The sequence below is a fragment of the Larus michahellis genome, chromosome 2 (assembly GCF_964199755.1).
Source record: "Larus michahellis chromosome 2, bLarMic1.1, whole genome shotgun sequence".
NCBI lineage: Eukaryota > Metazoa > Chordata > Aves > Charadriiformes > Laridae > Larus > Larus michahellis.
The window spans coordinates 149,933,230-149,949,110 of record NC_133897.1 but is presented as its reverse complement, the minus strand read 5'-3'; the positions used below and the strand labels follow the sequence as shown (position 1 = coordinate 149,949,110).

Sequence of the window (15,881 nt, the reverse complement as noted above, 5' to 3'; positions counted from 1 at the left end):
AACAGGAGTGAGGAGTAGAAACAGGCCTTAGGTTTTACAAGACATTTGAACTCAGATTGTAAAACAGTTCTTTTTTTTCTACAAGAAAATTCAGCTACCTGAGGACTTGCAAACCAAGCTACAGACCAGAGCACTTACACTGTCACCTCTACCTGCTCACAGTCAACCACAGACGCGACATCAAAAAACCACACTAAGAAGAGGTCTAAAAATCAAACAGTCCAAATGGGCAACAACTTGCCATTGCAAAAGAAAAGGCTAGTACTTGTTCTTTAAATGAAAGCTTTCAGAAAGAATTAAGTCAATCTAAAAATGTAGGCTAATTTAATTATAAAAATCTTAACTTCATAATAAGTTTCCTGCAGAATTTGCATCTTCTACAGATATGTGACAGCACTGTTGCAGAGAGTTTACTTGATAGGATTCCAAAACTCAGAGACGCAATGTTTATAATGACAGCATGGGTAGATACTTAAGATCAGAGTAAAAGCAATTCAGCAATTATGAGACAGTATCAAACCATATAATCTATAAAATCTTATTTCTTAAAATGAACATACCATGTTTTTCCCCTGCGTACGTTATGATAGTTGCATATGTATTTCAAATACCAATCTGGAGATAAAAGGAGAGCCACCGCATTCTCCAAAAGCAGAAGCCACAGTCCTCATTATGAAACAGAGCATACAATTGAGGACTCCATAAACCTTGTACATCTAAGTGTGTTTATGAACAACGGTAACAGGATGGTGATTTCACCAGCCAGAATAAATCTGTGGCACTGATAAAGCAAGTAAGCTGATGAATTGTTTCTTTTTTTAAAGTTTAACTTTTAGTTACTTTTTAGCCAAGATTCCAATTTGTTCCCCAAGATTTAGCCAAGATTCCATTTTTTCCATGAAAATAATAACAATGATGTTCATAAAAGTACAGTGAGCACAGTCAATTTTTTCAATGAACTGGAGAAATTCTACATATTATTTTATAGGAATTACAGACTAAGCAAAAGTAATTTCTTTCTCAGGTTTTATTACATAATTTTGTAACAAAGATTACAGCAAAAAAACTCCAAACAACCCAGTAGTGAAATATGGATGTTTGCACCACTGTATCACTCATTTTTGTACCACCAGATCTGAAAAATTTAAGTATCTTTCTAACCACTTAAAAAAAAAAAAAGCTATTTTCTTGGAAAAGTGGCAGGTGAATTTCCCAAAACAACTGGAAATACGGATATCAAAATTCTAGATTACTCCTTAAGTCAGCATTTCAAAGAGTTCAATAATTATTTTCTTTGAGAATGGGGTGGAAGGAGAGGTGATGGGGGAACAATTTTTTCATCACAGTGAGAAGGGCTATTTCTTCCTTGAGAACGATTCTTTTACTACTCTCTAGAAAGGAAGGAAACAATGTGATATAATTCAGGCTGGGCTGAAGAACTAAAGAAGGGGGAAAAAAAAGATACGCCTTTGGGTGGAGGTTAGAATTAATGCTGTGATATTAGAAAACTTGCACTAAGGCTTTGAGCTAATCCTCTCACACCAGGATTTCCTCCTGTCACTACAGCAATAAAAAAAAGCTAACAAAAACATTAAATATCCAATAAGCAAGTTACTACAACATTCAGCATTCTTGATTGCATTGGGTTTTGTACCCAGGCGACCAAATGCCTCTAACATTGGATCTGTTTTGTTGTTTTTTTTCTTTAAAGGTTACTAAAAGTTCTTGCAGAGGCTAAAAGAAAATCAGAATATCAGTTGCCGTGATCAACTCATTTTAGAAGTACAGAATTTAAAATCTACAACTAGCAAACAACATCACTTGAACAAGAAATTATCGGAAATAAGTGCTGCTACACTCAAACCACTTCTTTTAAAACACCGGATTTAAAAAAAATTATTGAAACATACAGCTAATTAAGTAAACCGTTTCTGTTTAAAATCAAATGCCTTCTTAAAGCATTTGGTAGTCAAATAAGGCTGGTAATTATTTGCTATTGATGCTTGTTATATTGGAAATGAGACAACATCCTTTCTAACACTAGCCCTTCAAGAAAAAAATCACTGAGGTCTTTGACTTACACAGAGTAGGTTTCAATTTAACCATTTTTCTGTGGACTTAGCAAACAACTTACTCATGTTCATTGATGTAAAGTTCTGCAAGTTCATGCCAAGCTTCTTGGTCTCCAACAAATCTGTATAGAGAAGACAAGAGAGAGAAATAGGAAACAAAGAAAGAATGTGCAAGGGATTCTGTAAATGACCAGCATGTAAGCAAAAGCGTAAATCAAATGCAAATTCCATTTTAATTAAAAAGATTTATCAGAATAGCAAAACACAATCCGTATTCTTGTAAGACACTCACTGTTCCAGATACTCATTCAGCTCTCGGATGGCCTCAAGATTTTTCCCCTGGGCTTTTCGAATGGCAATCTTACGCTTTCTTGCTGCCTATGGGTTGACATTAATAAAGGATTAGGGTCTCATAATTCCCTGGGTTTTTGTAAAGAAAGCAATTTGACTGTGCAAATTATTATCTCAATACCAGTGGAATTCCACTGCAGAGCAACTGCTAGGTTGAAGTTTATAAACATACCCTATGACATCCCACTGAGAGATTGAAAACTTCTTCTTGCAATCGCATTATGTATGCTTTTCTTTGGAGGCACAAACTGTATGCATTATTTCATTCAAATAAACGACTGTCCAGATTCTGATAATTACAAAACAGCAGGGGATGCTAATCTCCAGCCATTCCAAAGACCCCCACCTTGTCATTCACAAGATCCATGACTTTAGACGAGAGATGGTGACAGAGTCTCACAGAATCTCACACATGCATCTTGGCTGCCACTGTAAAATATGGCTCTCGGCCATTTTTAAAGATTCTTGTTGGAGTTCTAAATGCCATCTTTAATTAATGTTGAATACACACCAATTTTATAAACAAGTTTCTCATCATTCTTGGAGTACAAAGTAGGCTCTTCAACGTGACGGGAATACAATGGCAATTGGCAAAACTGAGCACTACTTTAATATGTGAGTGGCAAACGCATTTCAACATAAACAATATAAAAATGAGTTATAAGAATTACAATGTATTTGAATTTTGAACTCCATAAAAGTTGTTACAGACCACCAGGAGAAAAGATACACAAGAATTTTAATAGTTGATTATTCTGTACTTCAACCCAACATTCCAGTTTCTGAAGTATGTTGGTTACAGTTCTCTCAAAGCAGTTTTCAGCCCTCCAGGAGCTGTGAATCAAGACACACTTGAGGTGTAATTCAAAACAACGGACGTCCTCCCAGCAGTCTGACAGAGTTTGGAGCAAACAGAACTACACCTGAGCCAGCCTGAAAGTCATCAGATCAGGAATCTGACGGAATGAAAGTAAAACCAAATTCCAGCGTAACATGCCTCAAAGAACAAATGCCGTCAGCCTCCTGCCTTGCCTATAATCCCCGTTCTCCTGGGTGATCACAACTGCTGTCATCAGACACGAGAAGACAGACAGTCTGGTGTGCGTGACGGGTCTGCCCGTACTCACACACTTTTCCAGTAATGAAGTCCCACTGCTTATTCCCCTCGTCCCATTTCATATCTTATAAAGAGGTTATACAGTCGGGTATCACCTTACGGAAGCCTTGACAGCACGGGAACGGACAACTCTTCAACAAAATCTTAAATGACTTTAATCTTTGAATTTAAGATAGCTCTGAAATTAGTTTCTTCATGATGTACCTTCCTAAGACCACAGCCACGTATACCCCAAAAGAGTTCTTGTATTTTTACAGTATTTTGAACATAACTATTCTCGTTGCACTAGATGATTTGAAAGGTCCATTCTTTTCAACCTTTTCCATTCCATTCCAACCTATGCAATTCTATAATTCTATAAATAATTTCTTATCCTTTGTTCATCATCTGAACAAATTTTTTGCTTCTGGAAGAAGAGGAAAATGTAGCATTTAAGTAAACTAATTCAAGCTACCAAAACCGCACAGCTAGAAGGGCTTTTAATGCTAACTGTAGGTTTATTCATTCCTTGGAGTTCATCCCCTTCACCTCCCGCACAAACATATAATCGATGAAAATTCAGTGAAAATGACTCAAGCAAGGAGAAAATATTTCACTCTTCTGCTCAAACGCAAGGCACAGGCAGAAAGAAAATTTATCAGAATGATCAAGAGACAAACTAGGACACAGGCAGGGTGGTGGGTTTACCCACAGTCATTTTGTTTCCCACTGCTGCTTTGTCAAACTGCAGCCTGTGAAGTTACATTCATCATTCTGCTTTTACTGGGAGACGTTTGGCTAAAAGCCATAACTGACTCTGGAAACGTTAACTGCTGACCACATTTATCACTGTAACAATAATACACACTGTTTATTTTATTTCTGAGGTTTTAAAATAAAGATAACAGTGTAATTAAACTTATTTTTTTGAGTATAAAAAGAATAATCCCACATGCTTATCAATATTGCTACTATTACTAAACAGAAAAACAAAACAACACAACCCCAAAACCACTGCTCTCTATCAAATTTTATGAAGAGCTCTCAAAGCATTTTGTAAAGCAGGTCACTACCCTTGCTATTGTGGGAACACCAGGGCAGCGTTAAAACTTGCTGCCGAAGGGTGACATTACACACAGCCCAGTGACCTGCCCTCTGAGCCCCAAACGTGAAAGAAGGGAGAGTGCAAATAACAGCGAGCACAGGCAAAGGAGCACATCACGCAGTTACAGCTTATGAAGACAGAAGGGGTTTTGCAGGTGATGGGCTATCTACTTTAAAATGTAGCTTTTGGATTAAAAATTCAGCTGTTATTTTCAAAACTTAAAGAAAAAAAAAGAGACTGAACTGATCAAAAATAAACTTCTTGAGAACTGAAATAATCTGTTTAATATACAAAATCAAGCAATGCATCTGACAACTTAATTTGCAATGGCAAACAGGAACAGAAGTCACCCTCCTTTTTCATTTCTAATGCGACTTCTTCAGTCGCATGCAAGTAAGTCCTGCAAACCGTCCGAAAACACATTTCCTCCATGGTTGCTTTATTTCTTAACCACAGCACTCCCAAACAACGTAAATCACTGTAACCTCAAGACATGAATTTATGAAAAGCTGCAACTATTTCTAGTCACAAATATAAGTTGATGTTTACCTTTAACAAGCACATCATCTAATGCAATCAAATGAGGATAAAAGGATTAGACAATTATAACATGTTCTGATGGTAGCACTTCGGAATAAAATTAGTTACATATATATTTGACAAGATTTATTTACTTCTAAACTGCAGCAAATCCCACAATATTTCTTCAAAATTACACTTTTTCTTTCTTATTTGAGAAAAGTAAAATTTAAAACCTCCTTTTTTATCCACCTTCCTTGCCACCAGAAAGAAAGCAGCATCTGGGCATCTGCACTCTCTTCACCCTCAAATAGACCTTCAAAACGCAGGGATAAGTCAGTTTATTTACAGAGAACTCTTAGTTTACAAAAAAGAGGTTCAGACACTCAAAACAGTGCTGACATTCAAAGGATGAACAAAATGTTGCATAGTAGCACAGAATTTTTGAAAGTCTCTTTAAGACCACTGGGAAGAAGTCAATCATGATGTAGGGTGGGGTTTTTTTAAGTAATTACTACCTTTTTACAATCACATAAGTAAAATTACAACGCACATATTCCGAATGCATTGCCAAGAGACATAGACACAGGTGTTCAGTAGATCTGAAGTATTCAGATCTGTGATTCCTGGGAGTGATAAAGCAGTCTAAAAAATAAAGAAATTTAAACAATTAAAACAATCCGTATTCAAAGACTACTCTCTGATCTGACTTTCTAACTCTTCTTTGAATCACAAAGACTATCAGTTAGGTTGCTGTTTTTTTAAAACACACTGAAATTCAATATGACACCGGTAGTCAATGATGTAAGAAAAAATACACATGAAAAGGCCTGCACTGAAACCAGAACATGGGCCATTTTGTGTGCTGTAAACTTCTAATTCTTATTCTGATTTATATTGTCCCTGAGCCTCTGCCTAGCTCTCTGTGTGCATCAGCTTCCTCTGCAGTGAGTGGGGGCTCGCACTCAGTACACTTACCGAGCATCCTGAGGAAAGCGGCATAACTAACATCAATTTACACACATTGCATCAATTTTTCTTTATTTCCATCAAATTAAACAAAATTTTTTAATGCACAGAACCACTGCCGACACTAACAACCACTTTACCAGACAAAACCTGGTTATTTTATAAGGAAAGGCAGACTCTCACCAATTCTAGAAAAGCTTTACCTAGCATTCACTTCATACATCTGATATATTACCTGCCTTACTATTAGCTGACATAAGAAAACCAGGCCACTTCATATGTTTTATTACATTTCAGGGCTTTGTTTAGTAAAAATCTCACATTTCAAAGTATAAGCTTATTTTTATGGGACCTACTGCAAGATACTAAAAAACTGCAGAATGCAGAGTACAAATCTGTTCAATCGTTAATTTCAAGTTCACTAAGAATAGTCATGAGAAATCTATTTTTAACTACAAGATTTGAGACTATTTTGAAATCTGTGAAGCATACTAAAATAGTTGTGATAATTCTATTAACCAAGATAGAAAAGTAAGGTTCAAGAGTCACACATTCCAGCCCTTCGCGTCACAACAGTAAGATTTTTAAGAACAAGCCTGATGCAAAAGCAAACTCAATCTCCTGTCTCCTTCGACCTGAAATTAGAAGGAAAAGACAAAAAGTTCAGTGCCGCAACAAGATCTGCTGTGTTTTGACCATGCAGAACCTAGGACACAGAATTCCCCCTATCAATTTTCCAGAGTTTAAAACAAAACACGGGAATAGTTATTGGCAGATTCTGTAAATCCAGCATTCTTAATGGAAAGATATATGCCATCAAAAGAAACACTTATACTGTAATCAGTATCATATGGACTGAGGTACTTCGGTATGTCACATACACATACTGAACAGCGAAGCTTTCCAACCTATTTCTTTTAAAGACCAATGATCCCCAATCTGGCACAAGAACTAATCCTCCACTTGTCATGATTATTTTTAATTAGCATTAAGTAGACTCAAAGTGAAGTGAGGATTTGAACATTTATCAACTTCTGCATTTGATTTGTAAAACATTCCAAGAAGAGAGTCTTAAGATCGTTCAAAATTTCATGGTTGCAAAGCAAGTAGTAGTAGTAGAATTTTCAGGGACTGACACCTCTAAGAAAGGAACAATTTCGTATCTGTATAATTCTTGCAGCATTAAACGAACTGTATTTTGCACTTAAAATTAAATTCTTTTTTTTAAATTTGGTTTTATCAAGGACTTAAAATTTCAGAAAATGTACATTTGGTCTAAGAGTTTGACACATTAAAATATTTCCTTCAAACTGCAATACGCAAATCAAAACAGAAGCGTAACCAACTAGAGCAAAAATAAAGGGAAGGAATTACAGAGACATCAAAAAATACCACATAATCTGAACACAAGCACAATAACGAATGTACTCTTACCAGACTTTTTTTCCATGGGAAAGACATAGAAAACCATGGAAGACAGTTAAATTGGGCCAAATCTTACGAATTAATCTATGTAGGCACAGAGCTGCTGAGTTGAAGCTGCTACTTTAGGGACAATGTCAAAGCGTTAAGTAACAACGGTGAACTTAACTTTTTACAGGGTTCTAGAGGGAATCCAATAAACAATAGCCCATAAAGTCTAACACCAGCACACAGCAAATTGGTAATAGCTATAAAAGCTAAACAGCTAAAGCCTGGAATCGGAAAACGTGAAAAATGCTATATACCAAAGAAGAGTAAGAACAGCTTACACAGAGGAAAGTAGGGCTTCCCAGATCCACTGGAGTTCTTCAAAGGAGTCACTAAGAGTGTGGATGAATAAAGATCCATTTAAAAGTCAACTTTGACTTCCAAAATAATTTCAAGAAGATCTCTCACTCTGAAGCCAAAAGCTCTGAAGAAAACTAAGCTGCCACAGGGTAAGAGGGGAAGGTCTTCACATGGATAAATAAATTAGCCAAAAGATATAAAATAGAGGAGAAAAGAGTTCCTGTCTACCAGTGAGTTTTCTGCACCAAGAATATCAGTCACCTGTACTGTAAAAACTACTGCTCAGCATCTTCATAACTGATCTAATAAGGGAATTAACAGTGATGTGCTAAAATTAATTGATGATAATGAGTTATTTACGTATAAAGGAAAAAAGTAAACTGCAAACAATAACATTCACACCAGTGAATGTCAGTATGATAAAAGAGCCCTTGAAATTTAATCTAGATAAAGGGCTGCATATAGGGTAAAACAATATTAATTTAATGTATACGGCAAAGAACTCTGAATTTGCTCAGTAAGGAAGGAGAGGGTGGAGTTGTAATAAACAGTTCCATAAAATGTCAGTCCAATGTTCAGAAAAGGCCTTAAAAAACAAACCAAAATGAACAACACTGTGATGCTGGAATTATCAGAAAAGAATACAGAACAGAACGCGTCAGTGGCATCATTTTGCCATGGTATAATTCCATAATGTTCTTGCATTTTTAATATTGACTGCAGTTCTGTCCTCTTCTTCCTCATCCAAATACAGGAAAAAAACCAAACAAAATAGCAGCAGGGTTTCATGGCACAGAACGGCAACAAAAACTGCTAGACAGATTAGGACTTCTGAGCTTAGAGGGAAGAAAAATGCAAAAGAACCCTAAAATCATAAGCAAGAATAAAGTGAACAGAACACAACTGTTGACTAACAGATGAATTAGGGGTATCAAATAAAATCGATACATTGAAAGTTTGGAAAAAAAAAGAAAAATGAGTGAGATTTGCCCAATCCGTGAATAAATGATGAAATTTCAGTTCTGAAAGATGTTTTAGACACATGCAACCAAATTTATACAAATTCAAAAAGCAGTTAAAAAAAAAATCAATGCAAAAATTTCATTAAGAGCTATCAAAAACAGTTACCACTTCTGGCACAGGAAAACTGTAGCATGAAGATGAATAGACCAGAGCATACTGTACAATTGCCTTGTTCTTCAACACTTCTCCCAGTATCTGCTATTGGCCACTGTCAGAAACAGGACAAGTAAAATGGACTTTTGGCATGACTCCAGCATAGCTGTTCTTATGTTCTCAAATACTTAATTTCAAGGGACAAAATCTCCCCCAACATTTGGAAGTGCTACATTCACAAAAGTAACACATGGGAAAAATGTCGAAATGCACTCTGCTCTCTCACTTCACTGATCATGATTCAACAAGAAGCAAAAACAACCTAGAAAAGGTAAATGATGCTCTAACTGTCAGAAGAAGAAAACATTCTTTTAGGATCCACTGAGTGCATCCCCAGCTTAATCACCCATCCTCCTTGGGACTATCTGAAGCAGCAGCTGCAGCTCTTCACACCTCTCACCAACTCCATCCTGTACCAGACAACGCCAAGCTATCTTTTTCAATTCCCTTTAAAACTACCACCATACAAACTTCAGTTTAGGACTAGCTGTGTCTTTCCTGGCAGTGCCAGCAATGTATTTCGTGAAATACGGACACATCATCTCAAAAAATTTCCTCTGTTAGTAGACACTTTATTTGGTGAGCAATTTTCCTTTTTGAAACTTAAAGCGTCCTGTAGATACATGTACAAATCTGCAAGAAGTTAACGGAAGGTGTCCTGTCTGTTCAAAATGAATCCACAGCTACTGCAGGAGTTTTAAAGAACCATCACTGTTCAGATGACAAATAGATACGCAATGCTCACACTTAGTGCTTGTTATTCTTACCTCATTTGGCAGAGATAAGAAACGGAAAAAAGCTGTGTATACAATCAAGATGGTAGTAATACACAATGATAGAAAGAGATGCTAGGAAGAATGAAACTCAGATATTCATGATATATAATTGCTGCCTATTTACATGATGCTAAGTACTAAAATTTTGCTCTGAATTTTTCTAGTATCTGGATCCCCATATGTCTTCAACCACCTCCTGTGCCTTTTCTGAAACATGTCCAGCTTGGCTAGAAAAAGAATCTCAAAATAGTATGGGAAAGTGTAACTTCATATGGCCATGTTGTTGACCATACATTTGTTCCTGCCCACTCCCATAAACAACAGAATTCCTAGTGAAGTATTTCACGAACCCTGAAAGACAACAGCTTCACCCAGAACACAATCTTGTTCTGAAAATTCTATTTTTAATTCTTAGTTGACACAATTATATTATCAGACCCATGAAGTTAATGAGATTATTCACATGCCCTAAGCTAAGCAAGCATATACTGTGTCTTCTTGTATTAAAAGCTTAGTTGAAAAAGTGGCAAGAAAAACAGGAGAATTATCATCCCAATAAAGACATCAGATTTTCTGTATATTAGAATTAAGGCAGAACTTTGTGCCTTATCTCACTTTCCCCTGGTGTTGACCAGGTGCTCTGCAATCTTCTTGATGGTTGAGTTGGCGAATGAGGAGAAGCTGCAGGTGCACTAGGATGCTAGTGGAGTGGGTTAGACACCAACCTGTCTTGAACACACGAACTCGATTTCCTTTCTCATCGTCAATCTTCTTTGCGCTCCTGGACAGGCCACCTCGAGAAGGGCCCAACCAACAAAAATATTTAGCTATCTAATTAAAACAGATGGGCCTACATTCAAATTGCTCCCTAAAAGCAGAATCTTTGCCAGGGTAAAATAATGCAAAAAGGCATTCAACTTAATCTAGTACAGACATGTACAGATAGTTTAAAAATTCCTCATTTAATATTCATTGCAGAATTGAAATCAATAACAAAATGAGAGTGCTATCTGCCTGCTTAGAAACTGAGTCCTAAATAATTCTGCAGAGCCAGACTTTCATCTGCTCTCCACATGCAAAATGTCAGTACTGTTTCATCTCACACGGTTGCTGTGGGACAAACACCATTCAAGGTGCTACTTCCATTTGTAAAGTTCTTACGTGGGAGCCCCATTCCCAGAAATGAGGACTTACATATCAAGTCGAAAATATGGATGTATCAATTCCATGCAAATTTCCTACTAAATTCTACACAAGCAATCCATCCAATGGATAATAAACCCCAACGTAGTATCCAGACCACTGATAAAGATACTGGGAACACTGTGAAGACCAACTTCAGATTTAAAAATGCCTAGAGTTTGAACGTGGCATTACATTTCATACTACAAAATTATATCAAAGTTTAACCATTGTATTATCTGAATTTAGAAAGGATACCGCTAAACAATAACTACTTACTTCAAAAGACTACCGGTCATTTTAAGAGTGTGGAGATTCTGGCATTTTTCAAGTAGCATGGTTGAGCATTCAGCCTTCTCTCCAGAAGGTATGAAGTGTACCTGGGTTTTCTTTAGTGAAAGAACAGAAACTCCATCTTGCAGAACCACAAGTTTGGTTACTTGCAGCATTCAAATGGTATGTGCCATCACTATTAGAGCTAAAACAGCTACTGACAGAACTAATACACACCAGGTACTACAGGGAATAAGAGACATTTCAACAGTAGGTCTCAAAGCTATTTAGTGACAGCAGAAAATACAGTGCCTCAAGGCAAAACGTGGTTTTTTTTAATTATTTCTTTTTAGGGGAAGAAAAAAAAAGTGCCAAAGACTTAAATGTTAATACAAATCCCTCCGTTCTGATCTCCTACCCACCCTTCAAGCCATCTGTTCCTGTACATCTGACCTGACCTCTCTCCTTTTAACTACCACCTAACCTTTCATTATCTGTCCCTCTGTCTTTTGGTCCTCACAGTTCTGCCTCCCTTCTCCTTTCACTCAGTTCCTTCTGGATGGTTTTGTCCTTCTCCTGCTCATCACTTGGTTGCAAGAAGCAAGGAGCCTCCCTACGTTCTGCCCCTTTCCCACAGCCCTACAGCCATGAGAAGCAATTGCAAGGAAGCCTTGCTTAGTCTCTGTAGCCTGGGATAGATCACGCTCAATAGAAACGGGATTTTAAGAAGATGTATTTAATAAAAATTCCAGCAGAGTCTACTGAGAACATGAAGTGGAAGATTTTCAAATGCTTGTAGCTTAGCCAGTTTGGGTGTTTTTCTCATAGTATAATAAAAGCTGCTTTCTACCAAGAGCTCTTTTCCTGTTGGTATCCAACATTTCCCTCCAAAGTGGAGCAGGATGAGGATTTCTCAATGAAATACACTAACAGCAAAAACAAACAAAAAAAGTCCTTTGCACCAGCCTTGCTAAAAAAACCAACGCCCCTCTTATTTTGTTCTGAGGAACAGACTAAGCATTTTATCTGAAGATTTACAAACAGCTCAGCCACTGTTCAGCACCAGTATAGAATCATAGAATCAGATTTTCAATTGGATACTAAATTTTAATTAATAAGAAAGGCCCTACAACGGAAGATGTTATGCAGCTTTAATAACAGAATAATCTGCCAGCTACAGCTCTAATAAGCCTTCATTTCAACCAAAATGGACAAGAATGGAAAAGGTTCCCATTCTCATCCTATTAAAATACACAGAAATTGTGCTTTTCACAGGAGTCACATTTCATTCATTAATGTTAAACTCTTTAGAAACAGGACAGACTCTTACTCAATGTCCACATGGCTTTGCAAAATGAAACACGATCTCTGAAGTGACAACATTAACATTGCTCCACTGTCAAATGAGTCATCTTTTTTAGCAAGTAAGCTCAGAGTGAGGTAAGACATTGAGATGGTCATCTTTTAAAAACATACTACTTTGAATTGTATCCAAAGAAATTAAATAAAATAATTACTGTTATCATAATTTTAGAGTTTTGCATGCAACAAAACCTCATCTGAAAGTGTAAATGTCCATTACATAATACGAGTTCAAAGTTTACTTTTCATAATGGAAAAGTCTGCTAGGTGTCTAAAATAAGTAAGTTTTTGAAAACGCTTTTTCCATGCTTCTATTTGAAACTGTCAGTCGATGCAAAGTATGATTTTACATGATTCGTGTGAACAAATGTCTGTGTTTCACTTACAGCACGTTGCCAAAACGTTTAATGTATATAAGCAACTCCATGTGTCAGCAGACCAGAAGAAATCGCTATAAGGTTAGGTGAGTGCCAAGACAAACTCAGCAACAGTTTCTTTTTTAAAATCTTGAAATATTTATTTTCCTACAGCAGCCACATGTGTGCATGGAAATAATTAACAGGTAAAAGACACAAAGAAATCTGCACATGACAATTTATCAAAACTTTCTATTTAACTTTTACTCTTCGCATGCAAGGCTTAGCCAACCTATTCCATAGTAATAAAGCAAGGAACCTTTGCTTTGCATTTAATGCTCCTGTTCTCAGATCTTAAGAAATCCAATAGATCATGCAGCTGTTCTAATATTTACATCTTATGCTTCTAAATATTACCATTTTATGGATCTTTATGATTTTGTTAAGGAGGAAATCCAAATTAGGTAATAGTCATGAGTATTACTTATTTAAATATATCATTTTGTTTTATAAAACTGTCTAACAAACCACTCAGATGACGTGAACCATGTTGAGGCAGCTGAAGGGTAGAACTGCCAAAAATGTGCACTTCAAAGATCTATGATCCACAGAGGTCATTGTAATATGGTGCTCCATTTTCCACTGGTTTCAGCAAAAGGTCATAAAATGTGCACCTAGGCGATCTATTCTTGCGGTTTCCATCTTGCTTCAGCTTGACTCTGAAGACTTGGTGCCTCTGAAGCTGTTTGGGCCATACACTGAAATCCATCAACATTTACAGCAGACAGCTACACACCCTGTGCTCAAACTTCAACTCAAAACCACTACAGACTTTCAAAGGACAACTGCAGATCCCCTACAGTTGTCTCACAGAACGTAGTTCAAGTAGCACTGCTCTAGGGAGAGCGAAAAATAACAGTGAAGAGTTGAACTAGTTCTTCTTGCCCTTGCACAAAAAACATGAGTTCTATCACTCCTAAAAGACACAGCCTTTAACCTACCACTGTTGGCCGAGTGCTGAACAGAGTATTAATGTTTTCAGATGCGTTACCTCAAAAATAATTTTCTGGTTTGGTGGCTTTGGGTGTTTTTTGGCTGTTGGGTTTTTATAATTTGTTTTGTAGGGGTTCTTTAATGGTTTACTTAGTTTAAGTGATGGCACTTTAGCTATATCCAGCTCTGGCATACCCTAGTTACCCTCCGTTATCTGTGTTTCTGTGGGTTTTCCCCTCCTGAATAGTAGACCACATCAAATAAGCTGACCGAAGAAAGGTAGAGGTTCAAAACATACCAAGGAAAGTTTACATGAGACTGACAAAACATCCACAATAACCCAAGTATTATATTTACATAGAAGTTTACCCAATAAAGAGAACCAGTTCCTCGAAACCAAGTAACACAGACAAACGTATATCCTCCATATACCATACCAGGCAATGATTAATAATAATTAACTGACTTTGCAACATGAGATATAAAAACTTGAGACTCCATAGTTTCTTTGTATTTCCAGGTTTATCGTTGTGGAAAAAAAAAATGCATGAAAATATATTGCTACAAATTTCCCTAGACTTTCATTTTGGCATCTAATAGCTCAAGATGGCTTACACAAGTATTCAAAAAATGCTTAAAAGAAAAGTACAGCCTGTCTCAGATTTTGTTTTATATGACTGGCAAGCTTCGTAGCATTTTGATTCAAAAGTTAGTAAATTGTCCCAGACAATAAATCAAAATAACTGTTATTCAAGCACTACCTGAGTGTATTCATTCATACTTAATCTTTGAGTAAGATTAATCATTAGGAAGACAGAAGACACATGGCAGACTATATTGGTCCTTTAAATACTGAATATTCAGGGCAAATAGAAAAGCTGAAAGGCCCAATCTAAACCCCACTAAGACGGATGGAAAGGTTGCTAGTTATAATCCTGTCTTCTAAATTCAGCGTTTAAGTAGGTATTGCAACACACCTCATCGTGAAACGAATCTCATTTGTTCTAATGAGGGTAACATAGGTTATTATACCAGGAAACTAAAGGAAACAAATACAGGAATACAGACACACGTTTTTCCACAGTGAAACACACGTTATCACAATTTCAAACAACAAACCACTGCAGTTCAGAAAAATGTTTTAAACTTACTGTGTTAGTTGAATCTTCTTGTAGAATTCTATCATATAACTGGATAGCATCATCATACCTGTTCAAAGAAATCATTCACATTTATTTCTGTAAGACAAAAATCCTGACTTTTTTGACTTTCCTTCAATATTTAATAACTGTCCTGCACTTTTTATACTGAATATATTTAAGCAAACTATATTCATACAAAATTGTCTTGAGTGAGTGCTAAATATGAACAGCAGTATTTTATGTTACCAAGTTGAAAAAATACATGGTAATTGCTTCATGGAATGCTGTTTCAGCAGCAACTTACACATTTTACAACCAATTTCTTACTCTCATATCTGTTCTCTTTTTCTGTACCCAGCAGGTCAAATCATCACATACCAACTCTCCCAAGAAACAGAAACCCCAAAATTTGAAAGGCCATCCAAAATAATGACTTTTCACTTCATTGTTATTATTTAAAACTCCATGGAAGTTTCTTCTGTTACAATTTCATAAAGCATAAGCAGCCACACATGGTAAACTGGAGGGATTCACGCAGGAGTCCACCCTAGGCAGGGTGAAGAAAAATGTTTTCTGCCATCACTACGTAGGTTTTATTAATTAATTCTGGTATTTGAAGTATGCTCAAATCAGGTTACTCTAGCTGCTATAAATGCTTTATACCTTCTGGGAAGTAGATTTGTGTGTGAAGCCAGCTGTGTGATGAACCCAAACTGGGCAAATGAAATAATTCAATTCA

At 36.5% G+C, this 15,881-nt stretch overlaps 1 protein-coding gene across 1 annotated transcript in view; it reads right to left on the bottom strand.

The window, feature by feature from the left end:
* Positions 1 to 15,881, bottom strand: part of EMC2 (ER membrane protein complex subunit 2) — a 46,869-nt gene that overhangs the window by 14,186 nt on the left and 16,802 nt on the right. The window contains exons 5-7 of the mRNA XM_074577681.1: positions 15,152 to 15,209; positions 2,365 to 2,450; positions 2,135 to 2,194 (exon numbers count right to left, since the gene is read on the bottom strand). Coding sequence (XP_074433782.1) covers positions 2,135 to 2,194; positions 2,365 to 2,450; positions 15,152 to 15,209 — 204 coding nt within the window. The remainder of the gene's footprint in view (positions 1 to 2,134; positions 2,195 to 2,364; positions 2,451 to 15,151; positions 15,210 to 15,881) is intronic.